Here is a 27901-nt window from a genome sequence, read left to right on the forward strand (position 1 = left end):
AGTAATAAAAATGTTTTCATCTTCTTTATTTCTTTAAAATTCATAATAATTTTATCCTAATGTCTACTATTTTTTCTTATCAAAAAGTGATAAAATGTTGCAATTTTATCAAGTTCACTAATTATTTAACAGTTAAATACTTATAAAAATACCTATTGTTATTTTATAAACATCCATTGAAATATTTTTGTTGGCATTCAAGGAATAGGTAACATATAAAATGTTGGCATTCGAGGAAGACACCACTCCAAGTAGTGTTCTAAGGGACCATCTATTTAAAAAAAATCTTATCGAAAACGCACTGTGTTCCTGTGGTCGTGTAGAAACTACCTCTCATTACTTCCTCAAATATCCAAAATATAATGAAATTCGAAGGGATACTATCGGGACGGTCTCTTGTTTTAATCTTAAGATTATCTTATATGGGGACAGTTTAAAGTCTGACGAGGACAATATGCAAATATTTCATAAAGTTTCTGAATACATAAATAAAACAAAACGTTTTGAAAGTTGATCTTGTATATATATATATATAAAAAAAAACGATGTAAAATCGAGTGGATTGTCCGTCGTAAATGACTATAGTCGGACATGTGTGTTGGTTTCAGTGACTATCTATCAAGAAAGTAAAGTAGAGTCGACTGTTTCATTTTTTTTTCATTTTTTTGTTTTGTTTCACATTTTCTTTCTTTTAATTTCTTTTATTTGTTAGTTGTATTTTTTTTATTTTTTTTTTGTGTGTGTGTATTTATTCAATTTATCATATGCTACCTTAAACTGAATATACTGTTGGCACGTAATATTGTTTGTTAAATAGATATTTTTTTTTTTGGGAGACGGATTTATATAAGTTTTTCCAAACTTGTTTCCGAATCCCATATCTGAACTTTATCTAACATTGTATTGTCATATTATATTCTTGAAAATTTTTTCATTAATAAATACTGTTTAAACTAAAATATACTTAACCTATCGTTTATAGTAACTGAAAGACTGATCTTGTTTTTATGTGCATTATGCACATTCATTATGTGCCTGTCCCAAGTCAGGGAGCCTGTAGTTGGGTGGTTGTCGTTGGTTCATGTCTGTCTTATTTGTTTTTCCTAAATTGTTTTGTTATAAATTAGGCAGTTAGTTTTCTCAATTGAATTGTTTCATATTGTTCATGTCAGGACCTTTTATAGCCAACTATACGGTATAGGTTTTTCTCATTGTTGAAGGCCGTACGGTATAATTGTGTACATCCATTTCATTTGAACTTTGGTGGATATTTGTCTCATTGGCAATCATACCACATCTCCTTATTTTTATATTATCAGAAAACTTTAAGTAATGAGTCATCAAAATGGATGATTTTTTGCTTTTTTTTAAGGCTGTTTTGTGTGCTTTGTACTAATCTGATGAGCCAGGCATTTTCCAGCTGATTTTTATAGTTTGTTTTTATGTTGTGTGTTTCATCATTATCCCAGGTAAAGGACGAATGAGCACTCACAAACATGTTTAACCTTGCAACATTCTTTGTGTGCATGTCCCTAGTCAGGTGTTTGTAATTATGTGGTTGTTGTTGGTTGATGTCAGCCTTATTCGTTATTCCTTTGTTGCTTTTAGCATAAATACGGTTATCACTTTTTAATTGTTTCCCACAATGCCATGCCGAGGACTTTTAAAACCTATTACATGTATTATACGGTATGGGTTTGATAACTTACTATAAGGTATCGGTTTGAGAACCTACTATACAGTATGGGTTTGTCTCTTTGGTGACGGTCGTACAGTAGCCTATAGTTGTTGACATCCTTGTCCATTTGTCTCATTGGCAATCATAACACATCTATTTATTTTTATGTTAAATATACCCAACATCTATAATTCATATTATAGTATATTGATACATTTAAAATTTGTATTCAAAACTCAACATTCAGTGTAGTTGTTCACACCCTTGTCCTTTGGTCTTTGGTGGATATTTGTCTTATTTGTAATCATACCACATCTCCCTATTTTTATATAAATAAAGATTTATATAGTAAGATTCTTACTATATAAATCCTTCCTTGAATCTGCATCAGGAAGCTTTTGAAAGAAAGGTTAGAAGTTTCCACAATGTATAACTGAATAGGATTGACTGATTGATCATTTGCTTAACACCCAGTGGCAAATATTTGATGCATGTTCAGAACAGAATAGGATTTTACTTGCAAAAGGGAGTTGCTACTTTAGTTTCTGAAAAAATTCACATATAAATCCACAAAGATAATGTGAGACAGCAAGCCAAATAATTCTGGAGGTCAATATGCAGTATTTAACAATAGACAGGCATTAGCATCAGATGAGCCTTAATTGTTTATCGTCATTCGTCAAATCTGATTTTGTAGCTTATTTTAACAAATATTTTACAGTCATTCATCATGTGGGCTACCGCATTCCTACCCTCATGTAAGCTCTAAATCACCCAAGTGTAAAAACATTTTAACAAAGACTGTCACAGATTAATGACTTATATGTTATAAAAACCTGCCTTTGCTGAAATTCATAAGATACTAGATAAAATCTTCAATCAACTAACTCGCCTTCCATTTATATATAACTAAAATCCAATGATTTTCAGAACTGAAACATAGTAGTCCAACATGTCTTATTTTAGGTATAACATTAAATAAAGGTAACAGAAGTATACCGCTGTTCGAAACTCATAAATCGATAGAGATAAAAACAAATCCGGGTTACAAACTAAAACTGAGTGAAACGCATCAAATATAAGAGGAGAACAACGACACAACAAAAACACAACATTAAAATGTAACACACACAGAAACGAACTATAATATAACAATGGACATTTTCCTGACTTGGTACAGGACACTTTAAGAAAAAAATGGTGGGTTGAACCTGGTTTTGTGGCATGCCAAACCTCCCGCTTTTATGGCAATGTTAAATATAATAATAAAATGACAACATTACATGACATGACTACAATACAAATAAATGGGAATACATATAGGACAAAGAAACACACGAATAATAGCTAAAAAAAGGTACTAGGTTTAGAATTTAATACGCCAGACGTGCGTCTCGTCCACACAAGACTAACCAGTGACGCTCAGATGAAAAAAGTTTGAAAGCCAAAACAAGTACAAAGCTGAAGAGCACCGAGGACCAAAACTTCCAAAAAGTAGAGCTTAACAAGGCCAGGGTTTTCTGCCTGGGACAAGAACATCCTTATTATTTAGAATAATATATACTTTTGCAAACAGTAAATTTTATAAAATGACTATATAATAGATATACATGATAAAACCGAAGAGGGGACTAACTACAGAATAAAAACGTATACATTACATAAAACAACTTAATCCAACACATAAAAATACACAGCCGAGTTAGTCAAAGCCTCAACGCACATAGTGACGTCACATTTGAAATTCTAAAAAAACACACAAAGTGACGCCACATTTGAATTTGTAAAAATATTTCCCAAAAATAAGATAGAATTAGGATTGATTCAAGATTAGATCTGTAATACTGACATTACATTTATTAATAACAATGAAAATTACAATACTATTAATATCAAATTGTGGTAGTAATTAGATAATTAATTGTATTATCTAGCTATGTCGGTGTTTCTTCTGAATCAAACTGTAAACCAAATATATCTTATAAATTTCGTTGAACCAAACTAAAATCTAATAAATGAAGAGGGTGATTAATTATCTTTACCATAACACACGAATATAACAGAAAAGACGTTAAGACATTTGACAAAATCCGACGAGAATAACAAATATAACATCAAAATTAAATACATGAATTTGGGATAGAAAAGTACCGTGACACATCTTATAGCAATGCGGTTTCACACTCAGCAAAACAGTCACAATCGGGGATAAGTCACGTTCGGTAATTAAAAGATCAGACGACGTAATGACAAACCACAATCTAACACGTGGTAAAAATGTCCTTAGTTAGTTTGGACAAAGACACATCGTATGGATCAACCAATTCGTGATGGTGTCCGTAAAATTTACGGAGTGTCATTTTTAATCTGTCCTCCTCATAACTTTGTTGGAGCAGTTTCTGCGTAAGGAGCACACTCCTGTATATGCATACGTTTAACTGACTTCAGTGTCTATAACTAGAGATTTATAAAGGACAAGGGGCAGTGAGGCTATCATATTTGGCCCAAAAATTCATAAATTTGTCTGAGCTATACATTATGCATTTCCGAACATTATGTGCAAATTTAAAATAGTCCTCAAGTAATTTAATTTCTTTGGTACTCCTTTTCAACTAGGATTTGTATTTCTTAGTTTGAGATTCTCATTAATTTTATAAATATCCTGTTGAAACATGGTAGAATTGTCCAAATACTTGAATTTGAGATTAACTGTGATAGATTTCAAGTGAAGAACTGTCAAAAATCTTGAGTTTTATAACTCTGGACAGGAGACTTATATGTATAAAAAACTCAATCCTGTCAATAAAATAATATAATCTATTTACAAGTCTATTTACATAAACATAAAATAATTCATGTATCATCATAAGACTTTAGATATAGCGGTTTTGATTGTTCTAACATCCTTTTCTGAGCTTTCTTTAATTTCTTCCCTGTGGGTGGTAATAATGTCTGAGGTAAATTCATCTGAAATACAATCAAAAGTAATGAACTGAATACCGGTACTTCTTTTGTATACTTATTGTGGTGTCCATTTTTGTATGACACACAGTGCTATCTGAATAAATTTTAAAATTTAAAATGTATCATAAATTCCGTACAATAATTTCATTGTAACGGGTCTATTTCAAATTCCATGGTGATATTTAAAAAGAATGACCGTAGAAAATACTTATATCACAACTGGGTCTGTTGAGTGGGTTATTGACTTATTACAGTTTACTCCACATCTCACACACACGTTTCTATTAAACAAATTGAATTTCCATTCATTATGATGGTAAAAAAGATTGATTGTGTCAGCAGTGTTTTCAGAGTTATCTGAGCGCTACACTTATTAGCAGTTTCAGAATCCAGTGCATTTTGGGTAAAATTGTCAAAAATGTAGTGATCGACTACTTCAACATCGGATATTTAAAAAATAAGGTAACTTGTATGAATTTTGGTTTCCAACAATTAGATTTATACCATTAATTCTTCAGATTCTGAAACAGCCAATCAATAATATTTTATACAAAAATGTGCACCAAGTTTTCTTGCGACCTACCAATATAAATTAAAACAACTGCGTACAACAGGTTATGTTGGAATATTTAAACTGACTTGCAGACATGAACAGAAAGGTTACAATGTGTCCTCTTGAGAGTGTTCTTTGTTTGAAATCACTTTCAAATATGTCCACAAGGCACAGTCTGATGAATTGACATTATAAAGTTTTATATTAAGCTGTATTGATTATCATTCCTTAATCAACTGGAACATCTGTAAGCCCACCCGAGACATGTCATGTGTCAATCTAATAAGTAATGTTCCATTACAATGAATGTGGGAGGGTATGTAGAGAAGTCACAAGCAGCTGGTCATGAGTCATTTATTATTGTATAGGGATAATGTCCATTTGATTAACATAGTTACTCAAAGAAAGTATTTTGGCTGAATGGGGATTTTAAAATGACCTTTCCTTCCCACCCTCATCATTTTAATAGAGAATAGCCTTTAGTTAACTAAGATTGCCATAAACAGTAAACTGTTATCTATATTACTATAAACTGTGAAATTTTCCATCATACTGAAAGTTAGATTTCCAATTTAACAAGATTGATTTACGTTTGACATTTTTGTGTGGTAACACCAACCATTAATCTTTAGTGGGACAGGGTGTCTTTTCTCAGGGGAAGTCTGATTTTGATAGAAGCTGAAAAAATTTTTTTTTTTCAACATTTATCAAAAAGAAAGGATTTTTTTCAAAAACCTACAGGAACAAGATTTTTTTTAAAACTAAATGTTGTATTTATTTTTCCCTCATTTTTAATACAAACGCACTATTTTTTCCTTCTCTTTTTAAACAAATTTTTCGTTTCTTTCAAGAAATGTAGAATCAAACATATATTTAAAAAAATAAAGTCCATGCAGAAGATAAATATGCCTTAATAATAAATTTCTTTTAATTTGAAGCAATGAATACACAGAAATTTCAGAATACGATCGAACTATTCAAGACCTTAGACATGTTAGAAAATGTTCATACATACTTAACAAAAATAAAGGTAAAATAAGATGTATCTGACAGGGATGCGGTGTAAGGATCTTTATATTGCTGTTCATAGTTCATGTAATGATACTAGACTGTTTGAATATTGTATTCTTCTTTTCATCCATTTTTTTTTTTTGAGAACAACTCAGTGATTTCTTATGTTCAATCCTTCGTAAATGTGTTTTCTTTACGATCAAAAACATAATTGTTTGATCTGGTTTGACTTTGTAATAATGTATAGTCAATATGTGTTAGTTAATTAATTGATAAGATAAATATTTAGTTAATTAGTACATGTAGTTAATGAGCAATTAATCATGATATATAAATCCTTCTATTAGGGTCTAGGCCCAGATAATAATTTGTCTAGGGTATTAAGTCCATTAGACAGTGACCCACAACGCATAAAACGTGTATATTTTTGAAAATTATCCGAGCAAGTACTGGCCTGGATCAGTAATTCTTCACTAATTTTACTTCCCTATATTATATGAGGGTGGTAAAGGGTTATGTTTCTTGCAACGTGTTTTGCCATTTATATTTCACGTGCAGCCGTGAAAATAGTTCGTTTTTTACCATGTTTCGTGAAATCGGTAAAAGATCAAGGTGCAAGAAATTTTTAAATTGTTCGTTCATCGTGAAATGGCAATTTTATTTCGCATGCAGATAACCCCCCCCCCTTTACGCCCCTCTTATATACATACATGGTACTTACAGGTCTTGGGTATGGCATCTTGTAATGTATTGCTGAAAAATAACACGCCATAAAGAATTATATATAGTCATGATAGTTGGCATTACTTACTTGAAGTAGACCTTTATTTTTCCATGACCTTATTAAGTAAAATAATGCATGTGATCTCAAAAAACTTTTTTAGACCTTATTTATTTAGCAGTTTGTTATAAAGTTAAAATTAGTCATTGATACTGATAAGTTATATAAAATCAAAGCATCATCATGATCATTGGTGCTGTGATCCAGCCATTTTTTTAGCTACATTGTACATGTAGTCGGACATTTTTTGTTTTATCTCATTTTCATTGTATTGATTGGTGATAATTTGTATAACGATCAAGATTATTATTTCAGTTTGACTACCACATGTCAAGATAAGAATCATTTGACATCTTACTGATGAAGGATATTAGTTATCCAAAATATTTAACATTTGTTGTACCCTTTTAGACTTGCTTATTATATATTATATGTTGTAGTGTACTGTATCATAATTATATGATCCATTTGATTTACAAAAGAACTATATACAAGTGTATATCTAAAATAAAGTAGCCGTTCGAACAACATTTTCTTAATTTAAGGGCAAATGACATGTAGAAAGATTGCAGTAGATGATTGAAATGTTGTATAAAGTTTCTGCAAGTTATAAAAACACATAATCAGTTTCATGATATGTCTTCAACTTAGAATTCTGCACCATTTCAAAATCTGGAGTGATCACATAGATCTAGCATGGCTGAATTGAAAATTGAATGGAAAGCTAAAAATCGAATTTTAACCATATTGAACAATAGGGTAAAAGTGTATCCCAACAGAACACAGAAATTGTTGTGACAAGAACAATATATATAATGTTTTGACATTAGGGCTATTCCATTAAAATGTATGTGGGAGGGTAGGAAGGGAAGTTTAATTATTGAATGTGGGTCATGGGTCTTTTTTTCAGTATGCGTCTATTACTATTATGCAAAATTTCTAAAAACTGGTTGTTGGTTGTAGGGATATTTTGAAAGTCCCTTCCTACCCTCCCACATACATTTTAACGGAATAGCCCTTACAATTACAGCAGACAATAACTTTGCATACATTTAGAGATTGTAAAAAACAAGTTACAATTTTATGACACAATAAAAAATGTCTGCTCTTTCTTAGTATTTTGCAAAGTTTGGAAACGATTTATAAGTTAAATCGAAAAAACTACATGTATTATTTACCATAAATAAGGTTTAAAAAGAAATGTTTAAGCAGAAGTCATGAAGAACACCAAAACTAGAAATCTGGTAGTCCATGTGAAAATTAGACCTGTATTTGCAATTATATTTTGTTATCAATTATTTCCATAGTTACAATAACATTAACAGTAGCAATTTTATTGCACCATATGTTTATTGCACCATATGTGCATTTCGACAATAAATGTCTCTTCAATTAAAATATTTGAAAGTCCAAAACCTAATACAAACGTGGAAGAGCTGATAAAACCAGAAAAAGTCAAAAGTAAAGCCAAACCTGGACAAGGAATCTGAGCTACAGTATGCACAAGTACAAATAATATTAGGCCATTTGTTCAATAATAATATCTTAGTTTCTGTCAATGTGCTAATGAGTTAACATGGGTTGCTCATTTTTAATATTGACCTCAGCTGTTCATTAATTATAGATGAGTCGTCTAGTTTTCTAACTCAGTTTCTGTGCAAAATAAAAGTTTCAGTAAAAATCCTTAAGATTTTTAAAACATACCCATTTCTAATCTTGTTTCTGCTTCTTTAATGTGCATTTTTATCTCCTCCTCATTTTGTAGCTGTAAAGATAAATTAAATCTTGTAATGGCTCAATTGCTGTATCTGTTATGTTTGAATTATTAGGCAATAATCAATATGGGATTACACAACAGTTTAATTAAAAATGAAAATATGCCATCATGGGCCCAGTCTTTGTAAATTTTAATTGATGCTAAGAACAGCTGTAAACTGTGAAGTGAAAGTGATATTTTTCTCCTAAAACATATAAATTTTATTATAGTAATGCTAAAAAAAATCAGGATTTCACAGAAATTTGCATGCTCCAAAATGATCACAAAGACGTCTATAGTTCCAAAATGATTCTTATACTACTACAAGAAGGAGGGATGGCTTACCCCTTTTTATGGATTCAATATAATTTATTTTAACCATAAGTTCATAAAGTTATAGTCCCCAGCACAACAAGTTGCAGGGGACATAGAAATACCGTCATCTGTCTGTCCAGTCTTGATAGGTTTCTTACATGTACAATTCTTGCCAGATTTGTATGAAATTTATATCATATGTTTATATCAGCAATGTTATGGCAAGTTCTTAATCAATGACAAACAATTATTTTTAAAGGAGATAAAAATTCTAAAGAAAATTGCATTGTAAGCACTCTCAAGGGTTCAATTCTTGCCATATATTTAAGAAATTCATATCAAAGATTTATATCAGCAATGTCTCAGACAAGTTTAAATTTTAGTCAGTGCTGATCAACTATTTCTAATACTGTAAATTCAGAAATTATTGTGTGCACTTCTTATTATGATTTTTGAAGAGTGGACATAAATGCGAGATGAATTATTGCGATTTTAGGAAAATCTGAATACAGATATATGTATCAGATGTCAGAATGCGAGTTCTTATTATTGCGATACTCACCAAGTCGCATTATTTCCATTTAATAATAACAAGAGTGCACACGCTGAAATGTCTCACCTTCTTTATTAATCATTGATATTATGTTGATAGTCCTAAATATAAAGCTTTATTACAACTGTCACATAAACTTAACATTAACAAAGTTAACTAAACATTGACCAATGAACCATGAAAATGAGGTCAAGGTCAGATGAACCATGCTAGGCAGTCATGTATAGCTAACAATTCTTCCATACAACAAATATAGTTGACCTATTGCTTATAGTGTAAGAAAAACAGACCAAAACACAAAAACTTAACACTGAGCAATGAACCTTGAAAATGAGGTCAAAGTAAAATAAAACCTGCGTGACTGACATATAGATCATAAAATATTTCCATACACCAAATATAGTTGAACTATAATTGCATATAGTATTAGAAAAAAAGACCAAAACTCAAAAACTTAACTTTGACCACTGATCCATGAAAATGAGGTCAAGGTCAGATGACACCTGCCAGCTAGACATGTACACCTTACAATCATTCCTTACACCAAATATAGTTGACCTATTGCATACAGTATAAGAAAAACAGACCAAAACACAAAAACTTAACACTGAGCAATGAACCTTGAAAATGAGGTCAAGGCCAAATAAAACCTGCGTGACTGACATATAGATCATAAAATATTTCCATACACCAAATATAGTTGAACTATTGCATATAGTATTAGAAAAAAAGACCAAAACTCAAAAACTTAACTTTGACCACTGAACCATGAAAATGAGGTCAAGGTCAGATGACACCTGCCAGCTAGACATGTACACCTTACAATCATTCCATACACCATTTATAGTTGACCTATTGCATATAGTATTAGAAAAAAAGACCAAAACTCAAAAACTTAACTTTGACCACTGAACCATGAAAATGAGGTCAAGGTCACATGACACCTACCAGTTGGACATGTACACCTTACAATCATTCCATATACCAAATATAGTAGACCTACTGCTTATAGTATCTGATATATGGACTTGACCACGAAAACTTAACCTGGTTCACTGATCCATGAAATGAGGTCGAGGTCAAATGAAAATTGTCTGATGGGCATGAGGACCTTGCAAGGTACACACATACTAAATATAGTTATCCTTTTACTCATAATAAGAAAGAAATTAACATTACAAAAAATGTTGACTTTTTTTTCAAGTAGTCACTGAACCATGAAAATGAGGTCAAGGACATTGGACATGTGACTGACGGAAACTTCGTAACATGAGGCATCCATATACAAAGTATGAAGCATCCAGGTCTTCTAGCTTCTAAAATATAAAGCTTTTAGGAAGTTAGCTAACGCCGCCGCCGCCGGATCACTATCCCTATGTCGAGCTTTCTGCGACAAAAGTCGCAGGCACGACAAAAAACTCACAATAATTTCTGAATTTACAGTACGCCCCTTGGAAATATTCATTATATAGAAAATTGTAGTGTAAGAGCTCTCAAATCTACATTTCTTTTATAATTGTTATGAAATTTTTATCACAGGTTTACATCAGCAATGATTATGACACCTTCAAATATCAGTACCAAACAAATATTTTTGCAGGAGTTATGTGACAATGTCCCTTAAAAATAAAAATTCTATTGAAAATTGCATTGTAAGCCCTCTCAAGTGTACAATTCTTGCCATATTATATATTTAAGAAATATATGTCAAAGGTTTATTTCATCAATGTCTTGGAGAAGTTCTAAAATCAGTGCCAATCAACTATTTTCAAAAGCGTTATGTCCCTTGGAAAAATTAATTATAAAGAAAATTGTATTGTAAGCACTCTCACGCTTACATTTTTTGTAGGATTGTTAAGAAATTCATATCATAGGTTTATTTCAGCAATGTCTTTGGTAAGTTAGAAAATCTGCACTGATCTATTATCTTTACAGGAGTTATGTCTCTTTGAAATGTAATTTATATTGAACATTGCATTGTAAGCACTTCCACACTTTTTTATCATTTCTTATCAAATGTTTGTGAAGTTTATATCAAAGCTTTTGTCAGTAAGGTCTTTGAACAGTGTAGGGCCTTGGTGGTTTAGTGGTCTAAGTAGTTGAACTACTATATCACTATCCTGTCAACACTGAGGTTTTGAGATCGAATCCTGCCTGTGGCAGGTGCACTTGAATCCAATCTTAATTGACTAGGATTGTCAGTTTTCCTACTGGAGGTTGGTGGTTCTCTTTGGCTTCCTCCAACAATACAAACTGACTGCCACAAAATAGAACAATAGTGCTGAAATTGGCATTAAACACCAATCAATCAATCTTGGAAGAGTGCCAACCAACATTTTACAAATAACATGAATTATTCCCCCTGGAAATAGAAATATGTGGACAATAACATTGTTAGTGATCTCATGCCTACATTTCATTAAAAAGTTAAAAGATTTTTTGTTTGTTTTAGTGATGACAATGAAATATGATCAACAAGGAGGACATTGGAAATCTATTTTTTTTTTATAAGTTAATGCTAGTTTATTCATACAACACTGATGAAAGTTAGAAACTGTTCCGTCTGCCCTCTTTCACAATTTTAAATCGTTAATTACAAGATCTCTTTTTACCCTTTATTTTTCTAGTCATGACATACATGTAAGGTCAGTCAGTTACTGAGGATTCCATGTAGACAAGGTGATTAAAGGTGGCAATTGGGCATCACATATTCAAATGGAATTTATAGACAAATATCTCAGGGTGAAACACCATCACTTGCATGGCTGGATTGAGCATTCACTTTGAAATTTTACCAGAAAGAATTTTTAAGTGAATCACTTTTTGTGTACTGTAAATAATATGTACATTGTAATAGTTCTATTCTTTTACTTTCAGGTGTGGATCCAGGATTTGAAAAAAACACACATTAATCCACCTTACATTTTTGTTTTTGTGAAATAATGTTCTAGCTTCATTTTGGATGTAAATCTTTTCTGTGGCTGAATCTTCAATGCTAGCTGTGATATTTTTCCATTGGCTGGATAGTCTAAATATTCTTCTATAAAGTGAAAGAACTTCTCCTCTTAATGACATCACTGGAAATATATTAAGTCATATTTTAGAGTGATTTCTTCAATGAGCATAATAAGACAATGACAAACTCAATGCAATAGAACTATATATTTAAATTTTGAACTTTTAGTTTTTCAAGAAATTATTGACTATATTGAATTTGTTGGATTTTTGTTCGTTTTTTTTTTTAATCATGTCTAAAATACTATATATATACAAAGATGGCTATGATGGGAAACTGCACAATGAAAAACTGTACATGCTGTATGCACATGGAGATCTGCAAATAACTTACTTTTATTTTTCTACATGTTCTAACCTGTTTCTGATATCTGACATTGATATCTGACATTTATGGCAGATTTTAAACCTTAATATTACATTTGTTTTTGTACTTAAAGAAATAGAGTACCAGATCAAGATGAAACAAATAGTGCAATGAGACAAGTCACTGTCAGGATCAGAAATAATATATATATATATAATCATGTAATTAGTTTGGTCTTTGGTATGATATCATTATCATGGTCTGAGATATGTCTAAGTCGCTTTATTGTAGTTTTGTTGTAAACTGTATCTGACTGTTCTGAGTTATTTTCAATTTCTGCATGTGTGTATAAAGAGATCCGTTTCAAATGTTTGTCAGTCTAATGATGATCCAGACCGACTTGTTTCAAGATTTCTTAATTTTAGTCGAAAAATTAAGAGTCATTTAAATCAGCTATATCACATGGAAATTTATAAATGAATTAAATAACTTGATTCCATAAAAGAAGTCATTGGCTTATATTGTAGGTATTACCATGATTGGACTATTCCAGAAATAGTTGGATCCCCCCACCCCCTATGGAAGATGCTGGGATTCCAGACATTTTTTTATGCTTAAACCCTATGGAAGATGCTGGATTTCCAGATTTATTTAGACACAAGACAAAAATTTGGTTATACAAATAGGTGGAAATCCAGTAATATTTGCGAAATCTGACAAAAATCTAGGATTTTTTTTTTTACTTTGCATGTCTTCCATGTTTGGGGGGGGGGGGGGGGGTCAAAAATTTCTGGAAATTATAGCCCATTGCAGGCATGTAGTAATTATTTGGACTAGTAGTCTTCTACTACTTTTTTTTGGAAAAATGTTGGAATGACGGTAGTTTTACACAAGATGATATATCATGATTAAATGCAAGGATTCAATAATGCAACACAATGTTGGACATTGAAATTAATGAGGGGTTAAATGACTTCATGAGTTTGGTCATGATATTACGTTGTCTGTCAAAGTATGTGAATGCTATCAATCATTGCAAACCCGTTACAATATCGTTAAGGTAAAACTTAGAGATTTTCCGAATAAATTTAAAATCTAACTGAAGACCGAAAAGAAAATTTACAAGAAAGTGCACTGCTTAATATCGTTTGCTAAAACCTTGAAATACTATCATATTATATCCCTTCTTCTTCTTCTTCTTTAGGTCAACAAGGCTTCAATACTGAAGAATACATGTTGTTGCGCATGCGTGATTGACAAATTTTTTTTTTATATGAATTAATAAAAATATTTACTAACAATTAAAGTGTTTGTATATACAGATTGTGATTAAAAAATATGCAATTTATGTACATGTTTTGGTTTGGATTTGTTTATTTGAAGCTAGAGAGAACAGCTGGTGTTAGCTGATCTCTAAAGCTGTCAACAGTGGCGGTTTCAATAACAGTTTGTGGTAGTAAGTTCCACTGAATAATTGTTCGCGGGAAGTACGACCATTTGTATGTGTCCTTGGAAGTTTGGATGTGTCTATATGTCTGAGTATGGTTTTGTCTTGTTCTGCTGTCTGTTTGTTCAAGAATATGCGATGGAATGGCTACAAGACAGTGTATTACTTTGTAAAATAGTTTTTAGGCGTCTCTCAGCTAGTGGTGGCCATTTCAACTGATTTAGCATGTTTGTGACACTGCTCGTGTAATCGTAGTTGTTGTGTACATAACGAGCAGCTCGTCTCTGCACATTTTCTAATTTTATCTGTTGATCTTTCATATGGGGGTCCCAGACACTACAACTATATTCTAGTTTGGGTCTTACTAGTGCCTGGTATGCTCTTGACAAGTTTTATTTCTGTGTTAGTAACTTTTAAATTTCTTTTTAAAAAACCAAGTGATCTGTTCCCATTTGATACTATACTGTCTATGTGCTTGTTCCACTTAAGATTGGATTGTAAGGTGATGCCGAGGTATTTTGCAGATGTTACTGATTCAAGAATGTGATTGTGGAGGATGTAATTATGCCGGTAGTTATTTTTCTTTTGTGAGATGGTAAGGTTGGTACATTTATCAGGGTGAAATGCCATGAGCCAATCTGACTCCCATCGTGCTGCTGAGTCTAGATCTAGTTGCAGATTATGACAATTATCCTGTGTTTTTATTTCCCTGTAAATTATGCTGTCACATACCCAACTATATCAGTCCTATTCAGGACCGATAACTCTGTCGATAAATATTGTCGGGTATACAATGTTGTTGAAATCAGAGCAATTGTATTATATGTCTCTGTTGAAATGTATACAATAACAAATTTTTTTACACAAGTTTAACTTTATATCGATTTATTGAATGCCTTGATTTTGCTTAAAATATTGAATTAAAAAAATAAATAATAAAATCATATTCAATGAAATCTCGTTTAATTTTTTACGAAATAATACAAAATAAAGAAACATAAATATTAGTTTGATTATCTTTTAAAGCAAAAATTATTTTTTTAAAGATTTTTTTTTATAATATTCATATTTTCTTTAAGTTTATTATGATACATACTTCTTCTGGTTTGACACGGGGAAGAGAAGATATTTATTTGTACAGTTATGAAAACTTTTGTATATCACAAAATTTAAACTCTGGTAATACATGTATACACAGGATGTTTAATGTCACCTGGTTGCTTTTGGTTTGCACGTCTACCTAACAATATATTGTTATGTAACATTACATCCAAAGTCAGAGTTCACCTGTTCGTCAAGTGATGGGATTTTGAAGGTATGGAATATTTATCTATAATAATTGTTGGGATTTTTTCTCTCTTGGGACGTAAATATTTTTTTGTTCTAAAAGGAATGTATAAATATATTTCTAAAGAAAGATAAATTATACAGAAAACAGGAAAAAAACCTTTTAAAAAAAGAAGAGAAAAAATTTTATTATAAATTTTATTGTTAACTATTATCTGGTAACAGTATATCCTGGATATCTGTCAAAATAAAATTTTCCCGTGTCACACTTAGAATAATATTTTTTTAATCAATAAATTTTGAAATCAATCATATCGAAATATCACCAAAGAAAATAACAGAAACATCAGAGATTCTACATGAAAATTAAATTAAATCAAGGAAAGTCTTACTATACAAATCCTCGATTTGATGCAACATTTCCATATACATCATCCGCCATTTTGAAAAATCCCGAAATATTCACTTTTTTAAATCGATTTTTGACCGAAATTGCCCAGAAATTAAACTGTTTTAAATAGTATTTTTCGCCAGATATATGTTTGAATATACTTAATCGAGTTGCAAAGTTTTATTTTTATTAACGGAATTTCTTTATTTGTTATACAAGTAGACATGGGTATCGGTAATTTAGCATTGAGTCAACGGAGAAATAACGAGAAAAAGTACATGTTTTTACCTGGGAACAGTATATCTAACGGGAAATGAATCTAATACGCTTTTCAGTATAAAATTGATAAAATCTCGGACTCCCCGAGACTTCCCGAGATTTACGGATTTTGGTAGCGTCTGACTGAAAAACTATCAGAACTGCTCAACAAATAAACAACATAACTCTAATTGTAAATAAATGCAAGTTTTATCATTTAGTAGATATATTTTGTCATATAAAATTACCAAAATAAGTTTGATTTATTTGATGTGAAGTGTTTTATAATAGTTTGGGAATTTGTAAATCATCGCGGCAATGGCCGCCATTTTTTTATTACCTGATTGCATTCTGCACAATCCTGTGATAAAATGCTTGCGATTTTAACAAATTTGAAGTGACAGAATACAAGTTTGATACACTAGCATCACTATAAAACTAGTTTGAATGACATTTTATTGATAATATCAGAAATTATTAGGATAATAGCGAGTCCGTTTTTAACACATGTCCGTTTCTGTATCGTATCTTTATTAACTATGGCACGACGATAAAATCGACTACAATCAGGTAGTGTCAAGTCCCGTCAATATATATGTTCCTGTTTTTACGTACTCCAGTGACCGAATTTAATCAAAAATTAAACTGTTAGGACCAACATTGTTTGATAGAAATATGTTTGAATATCAAGGATTGATTTGCAAAAGTTAGAAAACGGGTCAGGTTCATGAGAAAACTCAACTTTATTGAAGCACCTATGCATTTTATATGGGGCAATATAATACAAAATGGCGGCTAGTATACGTCACAAAAGTCACGTGATGTCTGACTTAGTTGGATATGTCTGCAAAGAGTCTTAGCTTGCTGTGTTGTAAATATTCAGGTAGGTCATTTATATAGATGAGGAACAGTATTGGGCCCAATACTGTTCCTTGTGGTACACCAGATGTTACGGGTACTGAGGTGGAAGAAATGCCATTGATGACGACTGTTTGTGTTCTGTCATGTAGAAATGCCTGAATCCAATTTAGTGTGTTATTTTCAATACCATAGTAGTTGAGCTTGTATAGGAGGCGACGATGTGAGACTTTTTTCGATAAGCTTTGTTTTTCTTGTTTATAAGCTTACGTAGTTTGTCTGTTACCCAAGGTAATCTATGTTTGTATGTGATCATTTTGTGTGGTACATTTTTTTCTATAGATTTTATGAGGTCTATCTTAAAATTTTCCCACAATTCATCTACATTACTGAGTTTGTATTTTTCTTGTATTGTTGTTAATATTTCAATAAGATCTTTTTTAATGTTTCCCCAGTTGGCTTTATTGAATTTCATGATTTTTCTAGGTAGTTCCCGTACGTACCCTTTTCAGCCATGTGTCAATCTCAAGGTATACTATATCATGGTCTGCCTTACCGATTGGTGGTAAAGTTGTCATTTTATTTACACTAGATGGATTATTAGTGAAGAACAGATCTAGAATTCTGTCTTTGCGTGTTTCTTTGTCTACCATTTGTTGTAAATTATGGTCAAAAGCTATGTCTAGGAGTTGTTGGTGTAATTTTTGTTCTGGTTTTCCAGCAACAATGGATGGAATTGACCAATCAATATGGCCTAAGTTAAAGTCTCCCCCAAGCCATATGTTAGAATTTGAGATGTTTTTAATTTTTGTTAAAGAAATATTTAAATTTTCAAGAGATGTTCCATCGTCTGATGGGGGTCGGTAATAACATCCGACAATGATCTTTTTGGTGCCTGAAATGTTTATTTCCGCCCACACGCTTTCGCAATCTGATTGGAATTCATCTATTTTGGAGCTGATAAACTCTTTAGTAATAGCAATTAATACTCCGCCGTGACTTTTTCCTTTGTCATTTTGTGTTCTATCTTTTCGGTACACATTGTAAAGGTTTGGTGGAAATAGTTCATGAGATGGTATATTTGGATTTAACCAAGTTTCAGTGCCTGTGATTATATCAGGTTTTGCAGAGTTTATAATTTCTTCAAGTTCTGGTTTTTTATTACAGATAGATTGAAAGTTAATGTTTACCACTCTAATTGGTCTTTTAAATTTAGACGAGGTTGTTTTAGATGGGATGTCTTGTTTTTTTTTCATTTAGTTTTTGGTGATGAGGTAGCCACTGGGACACCAGGGCTACTGACCAAAGAACTTGTGCTTAAGATTGAGAACTGATTTTCTGTTCCAATACTATAGGTGGAGTTAAATAAAGCAGTAGAAAAATTTGGCATTCCACAATTGATACATTCCGCGGACACATTACTAGCATCCATGAATCTGAACACACCTGTGTGGATATGTTGGCATTCTATGTGGAACCATATATCGCAATTATCACAACATACTGCCCTGGTCTTCCAAGTTACAGCCTTGCCACAAGTACCACAGGGCCATTTTGGTGTTCTGGGTCCTGGGTTAGTTTCTGTGTCAAAGGCATTGGCTAATAGTAAGATAAAAATGTACTTACTTACTGGTCTACTTTTGTTTACCTTGAGCTGGGTGGCAAGTACACCTGTTGCTCGAATGTTTGATTGGTTGGTGATAGAACGAGCTTGACATGTATATACTGGCTTAAATATATCTAGTTGGGTAATTACTAATAATGTGATGGACAAGATCAACGGGGTATAATGTAGATGCATAATGCTTACCTTTTACCCAGCTAAAATTGGATTTGTTAATGGTTCTATATATATTTTTTTGAGAGAGGATACATTTGAGTTTCGAACAGTTTTATACCCTATTAAATTCAAATTCAATTATGTTTCGTTATTATTCCTATCATACTTACATCTACACAATACTTCTTACTGACTTCAATATGTTAAAGATTACAAGAAAACACCGTGCAAATGCTATGGATTTTTTTTATCTGAACATATTTACACTAGATTACAAAAAAAACATTTTATTTTCTTTTTTTTTTTTTTTAATTAGTCATTAATAAAAACATTTATTTGTTCTGGAAATATATTTGGGATTTTGCACCAGACTTAAATACATCCAAGTCTTGGCTACTGGCTACCTGGTTTGGTAAGGAATTCCACAACCTTATTGTTCTAGGAAAAAATGGAAATAAATGGTAATTTGTGGGAGATAATGGTTGTACAAGTTTATGTTCTTTTGATGTTACTAAGTATTGCTTGTTTGATATGGAAACTAATTGATGTTGAATTTTGTAGAGCATGGTGCCGACTGATGCAAGATTTCTTCTTTGTTGTAGAGTTGGCCAGCTTTAGTTTTTTATGCTGTTGGTTTTTACATTTCTTTTGATAAATATCAGTGATGCATTTGATTTATTTGTGATGTTATTTACACATGTATATATGCAAGTTCCATGTTAGATCATCTGTAATGGTAACACCAAGATATTTTGCCTTGTTTGATGATTTTAATATGTGATCCTGTAGTGTATATCTAAAAATTATAGGTTTTCGCTTTTTTATTATGTGGATGATTTCACATTTGTCTTGATTAAAGGACATTAAACATTTTTGTTCCCACTGTTCCAATTTACGTAAGTCTGATTGAAACCTGGTATGATTTCCAGTAAGTGATGATGTTTTAAGATACACAATGTTGTCATCTGCAAAGAGGCGAACATTACTTTTGAGCTAGTTTGTCTGGCATGTCATTTGTGTTAATATAAGGAAAAGACATGGACCAAGCGGAACAGAGCCTTCAGGGTCGCCTGACAATCTGACAGGACAACTATTTGATGTGTGTCTGTCAACAACTACTTTTTCAGATCTGTACTATAACCATGCTTCTTTTTCAGATATCCATACCAACTACGTCAGTTTGTTTAACATTTACCATATCATCTGGAAGTATTTGTTGGGTAAATGTTGGTATACATATAGTTGTGTTTCACAGCAAATTTTTGATCTGAAACCATGCTGCAATTGGTATAGTGAATTATGATTATCTAAAGGTGTTTCATTATATACTGACCGACCTTAAAAACGCAACACTCATTTTGTTGATATTTTTTTTTATCAAATCATGTTTGATCCTCATACAACTACTATTCAAGCTTATACCATACATCTTTCTCTTGAGAAAAAGTCAACATCCCACTTACCTGTGGTTATTGAACATACCGGATTATTGAAGTCGCATGAATTTCGTAAAGCGAAATTTGGAACTCATAAAAGATTTTTTCAGTTTTTTTTTCTCTTTGTGAAACAGTTCTTTCAATCCTTGGCCACACTTGAAACAGTTAACCAATGTTCCATCTCCATATTGCCAAGACTGAGGAATAAAAGACTGAATCAGCCCATAAGAATATTGCAAACAGGAAAACGTGAACGTGCTGCAACCAGACAATTTGACTTCAGAAACTCGTCTTACTGTCTTTCCGACAACGATACAGGTAGACGGGGTTTGTTGAAGACCACCAATGACAGATCAACATGTAGTGACAATGCAACGTCAATAGAATTTGATTTCGCAACGTCATTTGCGAGACATGTTTACGGCCGCAACGTCAACTGCTAATCAAATTGCCGAATGCCATTGCACACAGATTCATGCCATAAATGTTTTCCATCAACTGAACAACCAAAGAATAGAATGCAGAAAAAACATTTAAATCCCTAAATTGTCAAGCGCATTATTGCCAAAAACCCATTGTAATGGGTGGAACAACTGCAAAATCAGAAGGTGCAAAACAGAACATTAAACATGCCGAACAGAATTGGTTGACCTTTCTCACAATCATTTTGGCGTTGGTTACAGGCAGTCATTGCTTTTGACGTTGACACGTTCATTGGTAAGTTGAAAAACAGGGTTTCAGTGTATACCACAAGATTTGAACATTCGAAATGACGTTATCAATTCAACTTTCGAACTGCCAATTTTTTTTAAACAATGAAGTAATGAAAGAATTTTCTGTTCATCAGTTTGTTTAACAAAAAATGCATATTTAAAAATGGGAAATTAAAAAAGAATAATCTAGTGTTGCGTTTCTAAAGTCGGTCAGTATAGATGATAAAATTATGTGTTCTAATGATTAACTAAGAACTTATTATATACTTGCTTTATATATCTTTGATTTTATCTTATAGAATTAGTCTGATTGCAAAATTCAAGTGTTGTATTTGATATCCTGCTGAATACACTTTAAAAATGGCCATCATATAATTCATCCTAATGAAATGTTGATCCAAAGTAAGGAAATAATTCAACCATCTAACTTACAGGAGTAAAAAAGTAACACTTCAAAGATACAATCTAACTAAAATATAGATCTCTGATTTCTTTATGCTCCGACAAGGACGCGAGTTACTATGGATCTGTATTTTAATCAGATTGCCAAAGATACATACAGACGTGCATTCCATCTTCCCGATTACAATTATACTACCGAATGGAACTAAATACCATCTTTCGGATGTCTTTTTTTCCCCCGAATAACAGCTGGAATGACCATATTGAATATATTACTATAAAATCATACAAATGAATAAGTATAATGAGGAAAGTGAAAAATATTCTTGACAGGTTTACTCTTGAAAATTTTTATATATCATTTATTCAACCTGTATTGGAATATGCAGACGTTGTATGTGATTCTCAAAATCAAAGTTTAATCAATCATAGTAAACTTGAGAATATCCAGCTCGATGCAGCGCGGATTGTTAAAGGTGGGACCAAACTAACTAGGATTAATAAATTGTATATTGAAACTAAATGGGAAACATTGTCCGAAAGAAGATCCAATCATAGATTAGTCCTTTTTCATAAAATTTTGAACAACAAACCACCAGATTATCTTAGAGACGCTATGCCCGATTCAGTGGGAAGTAGACATGACCATTATACAAGACAATGTAATAATGTTATTCAATATAACACACGGACCCGTTTATACTCAGAGTATTTTCCCCAGCGACAACCACTTTATGGAACAGACTACATTGAAACGTTAGAAAATGTGAATCTCTTTAAAATTTTTAAGAAACAAATTTGTACTAAAAAAAGTAAAGTCCCTCCTTAATTATTACTATGTAGGAAATCGATTTGGACAAGTTCTTCAAGCTCGCTTAAGGATGAATTCGAGTTCATTAAATTCTTATCTATTTCTACGGAATTTAGCAAATTTATATATAAAAACTATCGTTGTGGTGACTTGGAAACACATTCTCATTTCCTATTATCCTGTCCAATATATACCAATTTAAGGCAGGAACTTCTGGCTTCAATTCCAGATTTTCCAGTTCAATTTGACATTAATACCTTGCTATTTGGTTTAAACGTACTATCGGACGAGCAAAACAGCCTTTTATTTATTTTGGTACAGAAATATATAATAAAAACCAAACGATTCAATCCGTGATGCAAATGATCGATCGTTTATAAAACCTAAGCATTTTATTCTGCACACAACACTCTATACTATTTACCACGTTTTTTTTTATAAAAATTCAATATCTTATCTTTTTTTAACAAACTGACTATTTCAGAACATGCCATACTTAATTAAAATGACCATATAAGAAATTTAATTGAATACTAGGAGACAGATTAATAAATGAAATGTTGCTTGTTTCTGAATCCTATTTATTCATTTCATGTATCAGAATTATATGCTGTGTATTAATTTATTTGAATAAATATTGTTTAAACTAACAAATTTAAGAATTTCACTAATTCCGTCTACACCAGTTGACTTTATCAGCTGGCCGCTCTAAAGAAATACTCAACACTGCATGCTGTTTTTTTTAACGATACATTTATTTGAAAACAAAAGTTCTCCTGCATGTTCATAGTCTAAACGACCTGATTTGTTCTCTGTGCTATCTTTAAAAAAAATGTACAATATATCAATAAAGTGTATGTGTTCTATACACTTATGTACCTTTACACCTAAGTCTATTCTATAGCTTATATAGCTCTTCTGACTTATAGTATCAATTTTAAATTCGAGATTTTTTAAATTTCATCTAAGTACATTCTTAACGCTGTCAGTTAAATGAACAAAAAGACGCTTAGAGAATTGGATACTCATTGATGGTCGTTGCGATGATACCTTGCTAAATTTTATATATCGGTTTTTATCAGTAATTTGACATCGGGGCAATGTTTTAGGTTTTTGCAACACCTATGAAAAAATTCCGAATGATAACAACTTCCGGTTAAAAAAATGTAGAAATCCATTTTCATAACCAACTTTATCGTGATATGGCTGCAACTAGACTTGCAAATGGATCTGTTGGGTCTCCTCCTAGATTAGGGGTACGGTATCACTTTTAGAAAAATAAGATATTACGGATATTTGATCCTTTCTGTATGTGGAAGAGGAAGGGCTCTGGACACAATCTCCTTTCAGATCCCAACACGAATTAATTGTCACTTCGGTACCTGGTTAAATCGGCACCTGGCAGATCTGCCAACTATCCCGATTATTGTACTCGTGTCAACTATTCAGGGTTCCCCCTTTAATTTATTTGAAGGTGCACTTAATTTTGGATTTTTTTTAAATATGGGGGGGGGGGGGGGGGGAGGGCATGTTAACAATATAGTTATACATCTTGTATATCTTGCTATTTTTTATAAATTACAATTCTGATTTCTTTGATTATATAATTAATGCAAGAATAAGGATTTACAAAATCTTCCTCCCTTTTTATTCTAATGAAAAACATTCATGTTACTCGGCAACAATTTAACTTCAATTATTTTTTGAAAATTTTCACATACAGATTGAATTAGCTATAGAAAGTATCTTCCTTTGCCCAATTTGTTTTATTAAATTCTAAAATCACATATTCACTTAAGAATGAGAAATTAAAAGACATAAGACATCTGGACATAGTGAAAACAAACAAAAAAATAATTTCTGAAAAAAATCCTGTTATTTGTTGATATAAAAATAAGGAGATGTGGTATGATTCCCAATAAGACAACTATCCAACAAAGTTCAAATGAAGTGGATGTAAGCAATTATAGGCAACCATACTGCCTTCAACAATGAGAAAAACTCATACCTTTAGGTCGCCTATAAAAGGCATCTACATGTATGTAATTGTCTGATTAGAGCCTTTTTCTTCTAATTTACATTCGTTGTTTATATAACACACATGTATAATAATATTCTTATGTCACTTAGGTTTTTCCTAACAAATTGTCTGTATTATATTTTTCAAAATCACGCATTGAGCTGAACTGATGGCTTGCCTGTTTGTCAGCTTTTCTGTTTTATGTTTTTCAGAGTCATGCATTGAGCTGGACTGATGACTTGCCTGTTTGTCAGCTTTCTGGGGTTGGATTCTCAACAAATCAACTGTACAGAGAAGACGGTTTCAGACAAGAAGAACATGAATTTGAAGATAGAAGTTTTCATTTTAGGTATTACTTAGCTGATTTTTCCAGACGTGGTATACATGTACATGTATAGCTTTACTTCCTGGTATACATGCACATGTGTAGCTTTAATCCCTGGTATACATGTACATGTGTAGCTTTAATCCCTGGTATACATGTACATGTGTAGCTTTAATCCCTGGTATACATGTACATGTGTAGCTTTAATCACTCTGTATTGCAGTTGATGAAGGTTCTTATTAAGAAAATTAAATAGTCAGATTTTTATTGTACTGTGCAACAATTAGAAAAACTAACATTATTCACCTACATGTAAGGCTTTTACTTACAATCACCTTTTATTTTAGAATAAAGAATTACATCCCTCAGTTACATCTTTGGCGTTCCAAATCAGGGGAAAGTTATAAAGTAACGGTATATATAAGATACCATACAATTACTTTTTTTTTTATGTCAGAGGTAAATATGTGGTTTTATTGACTTTTGCATGTTTTGTAATAAAACCATTATTCACTGAGGCCAACAGCCAAAGTGAATATCCGTTTTTCAAAAGTCAATTAAACCACATATTTACCGAAACAAAAGACAGTGATTGTTTTATTCCGTATTCAGAGAACAGTAATTGTTTTATTCCGTATTCAGAGAGATTTCTGAGAGAAATGTATGTAATGACAATTATTTACCAAAACCAATTGTACATCAAACGATTTTAACATAATTATACATGTACATGTAAAAGCAAGCAACATTTTGAGTTGTGAATATACTTTTTCTGCAGGTGATTATGCTAATTTGTTCAAAATCAAATTCATATAGAAAAACCTACTGAAAATATGGAATAAAAGATATTATATAAGCCAATTATGACACCCATTGCTGAGCTAGCTGTGATATTTTTCCATTGGCTGGATAGTCTAAATATTCTTCTATAAAGTGAAAGAACTTCTCCTCTTAATGACATCACTGGAAATATATTAAGTCATATTTTAGAGTGATTTCTTCAATGAGCATAATAAGACAATGACAAACTCAATGCAATAGAACTATATATTTAAATTTTGAACTTTTAGTTTTTCAAGAAATTATTGACTATATTGAATTTGTTGGATTTTTGTTCGTTTTTTTTTTTAATCATGTCTAAAATACTATATATATACAAAGATGGCTATGATGGGAAACTGCACAATGAAAAACTGTACATGCTGTATGCACATGGAGATCTGCAAATAACTTACTTTTATTTTTCTACATGTTCTAACCTGTTTCTGATATCTGACATTGATATCTGACATTTATGGCAGATTTTAAACCTTAATATTACATTTGTTTTTGTACTTAAAGAAATAGAGTACCAGATCAAGATGAAACAAATAGTGCAATGAGACAAGTCACTGTCAGGATCAGAAATAATATATATATATATAATCATGTAATTAGTTTGGTCTTTGGTATGATATCATTATCATGGTCTGAGATATGTCTAAGTCGCTTTATTGTAGTTTTGTTGTAAACTGTATCTGACTGTTCTGAGTTATTTTCAATTTCTGCATGTGTGTATAAAGAGATCCGTTTCAAATGTTTGTCAGTCTAATGATGATCCAGACCGACTTGTTTCAAGATTTCTTAATTTTAGTCGAAAAATTAAGAGTCATTTAAATCAGCTATATCACATGGAAATTTATAAATGAATTAAATAACTTGATTCCATAAAAGAAGTCATTGGCTTATATTGTAGGTATTACCATGATTGGACTATTCCAGAAATAATTGGATCCCCCCACCCCCTATGGAAGATGCTGGGATTCCAGACATTTTTTTATGCTTAAACCCTATGGAAGATGCTGGATTTCCAGATTTATTTAGACACAAGACAAAAATTTGGTTATACAAATAGGTGGAAATCCAGTAATATTTGCGAAATCTGACAAAAATCTAGGATTTTTTTTTTACTTTGCATGTCTTCCATGTTTGGGGGGGGGGGGGGGGGTCAAAAATTTCTGGAAATTATAGCCCATTGCAGGCATGTAGTAATTATTTGGACTAGTAGTCTTCTACTACTTTTTTTTGGAAAAATGTTGGAATGACGGTAGTTTTACACAAGATGATATATCATGATTAAATGCAAGGATTCAATAATGCAACACAATGTTGGACATTGAAATTAATGAGGGGTTAAATGACTTCATGAGTTTGGTCATGATATTACGTTGTCTGTCAAAGTATGTGAATGCTATCAATCATTGCAAACCCGTTACAATATCGTTAAGGTAAAACTTAGAGATTTTCCGAATAAATTTAAAATCTAACTGAAGACCGAAAAGAAAATTTACAAGAAAGTGCACTGCTTAATATCGTTTGCTAAAACCTTGAAATACTATCATATTATATCCCTTCTTCTTCTTCTTCTTTAGGTCAACAAGGCTTCAATACTGAAGAATACATGTTGTTGCGCATGCGTGATTGACAAATTTTTTTTTTATATGAATTAATAAAAATATTTACTAACAATTAAAGTGTTTGTATATACAGATTGTGATTAAAAAATATGCAATTTATGTACATGTTTTGGTTTGGATTTGTTTATTTGAAGCTAGAGAGAACAGCTGGTGTTAGCTGATCTCTAAAGCTGTCAACAGTGGCGGTTTCAATAACAGTTTGTGGTAGTAAGTTCCACTGAATAATTGTTCGCGGGAAGTACGACCATTTGTATGTGTCCTTGGAAGTTTGGATGTGTCTATATGTCTGAGTATGGTTTTGTCTTGTTCTGCTGTCTGTTTGTTCAAGAATATGCGATGGAATGGCTACAAGACAGTGTATTACTTTGTAAAATAGTTTTTAGGCGTCTCTCAGCTAGTGGTGGCCATTTCAACTGATTTAGCATGTTTGTGACACTGCTCGTGTAATCGTAGTTGTTGTGTACATAACGAGCAGCTCGTCTCTGCACATTTTCTAATTTTATCTGTTGATCTTTCATATGGGGGTCCCAGACACTACAACTATATTCTAGTTTGGGTCTTACTAGTGCCTGGTATGCTCTTGACAAGTTTTATTTCTGTGTTAGTAACTTTTAAATTTCTTTTTAAAAAACCAAGTGATCTGTTCCCATTTGATACTATACTGTCTATGTGCTTGTTCCACTTAAGATTGGATTGTAAGGTGATGCCGAGGTATTTTGCAGATGTTACTGATTCAAGAATGTGATTGTGGAGTATGTAATTATGCCGGTAGTTATTTTTCTTT

The 27901-nt window shown here is 31.9% G+C and overlaps 2 protein-coding genes and 1 long non-coding RNA gene across 5 annotated transcripts in view; 2 read left to right on the plus strand and 1 right to left on the minus strand.

Moving 5' to 3' along the window:
• The first annotated feature begins 250 nt into the window (after positions 1 to 250).
• The window catches only part of LOC127709004 (uncharacterized), a 149825-nt gene continuing 122174 nt past the window's right edge, over positions 251 to 27901 (plus strand). The window contains exon 1 of the long non-coding RNA XR_007985463.1: positions 251 to 736. This is a non-coding gene — a long non-coding RNA (uncharacterized LOC127709004). The remainder of the gene's footprint in view (positions 737 to 27901) is intronic.
• LOC127708991 (LYR motif-containing protein 1-like) lies at positions 4476 to 26945 on the minus strand. 2 transcript variants are annotated; one of them, XM_052214245.1, is made up of 5 exons: positions 26868 to 26945; positions 12534 to 12688; positions 8692 to 8752; positions 6928 to 6959; positions 4476 to 4645 (listed from the first exon to the last, which is right to left on the minus strand). In XM_052214245.1, the coding sequence occupies exons 2-5, from the start codon at positions 12684 to 12686 to the stop codon at positions 4532 to 4534; spliced, it is 360 nt and encodes a 119-aa protein (XP_052070205.1). In that variant the 5' UTR covers positions 12687 to 12688; positions 26868 to 26945; the 3' UTR covers positions 4476 to 4531. The 2 variants fall into 2 exon arrangements, with proteins under 2 accessions (XP_052070205.1, XP_052070207.1); XM_052214247.1 differs by lacking the exon at positions 26868 to 26945 and adding an exon at positions 13933 to 14011.
• The window catches only part of LOC127708974 (TGF-beta-activated kinase 1 and MAP3K7-binding protein 1-like), a 30855-nt gene continuing 26395 nt past the window's right edge, over positions 23442 to 27901 (plus strand). The window contains exons 1-2 of one of the 2 annotated variants that reach the window (XM_052214218.1): positions 23442 to 23572; positions 24549 to 24685. In XM_052214218.1, the coding sequence (XP_052070178.1) occupies positions 23519 to 23572; positions 24549 to 24685 (191 nt within the window). In that variant the 5' untranslated portion in view covers positions 23442 to 23518. The remainder of the gene's footprint in view (positions 23573 to 24548; positions 24686 to 27901) is intronic. The other variant, XM_052214217.1, reaches the window with a different exon arrangement.

The sequence above is a fragment of the Mytilus californianus genome, unplaced genomic scaffold (genome assembly GCF_021869535.1).
Source record: "Mytilus californianus isolate M0D057914Y unplaced genomic scaffold, xbMytCali1.0.p SCAF_7, whole genome shotgun sequence".
Classification (NCBI taxonomy): Eukaryota; Metazoa; Mollusca; class Bivalvia; order Mytilida; family Mytilidae; genus Mytilus; species Mytilus californianus.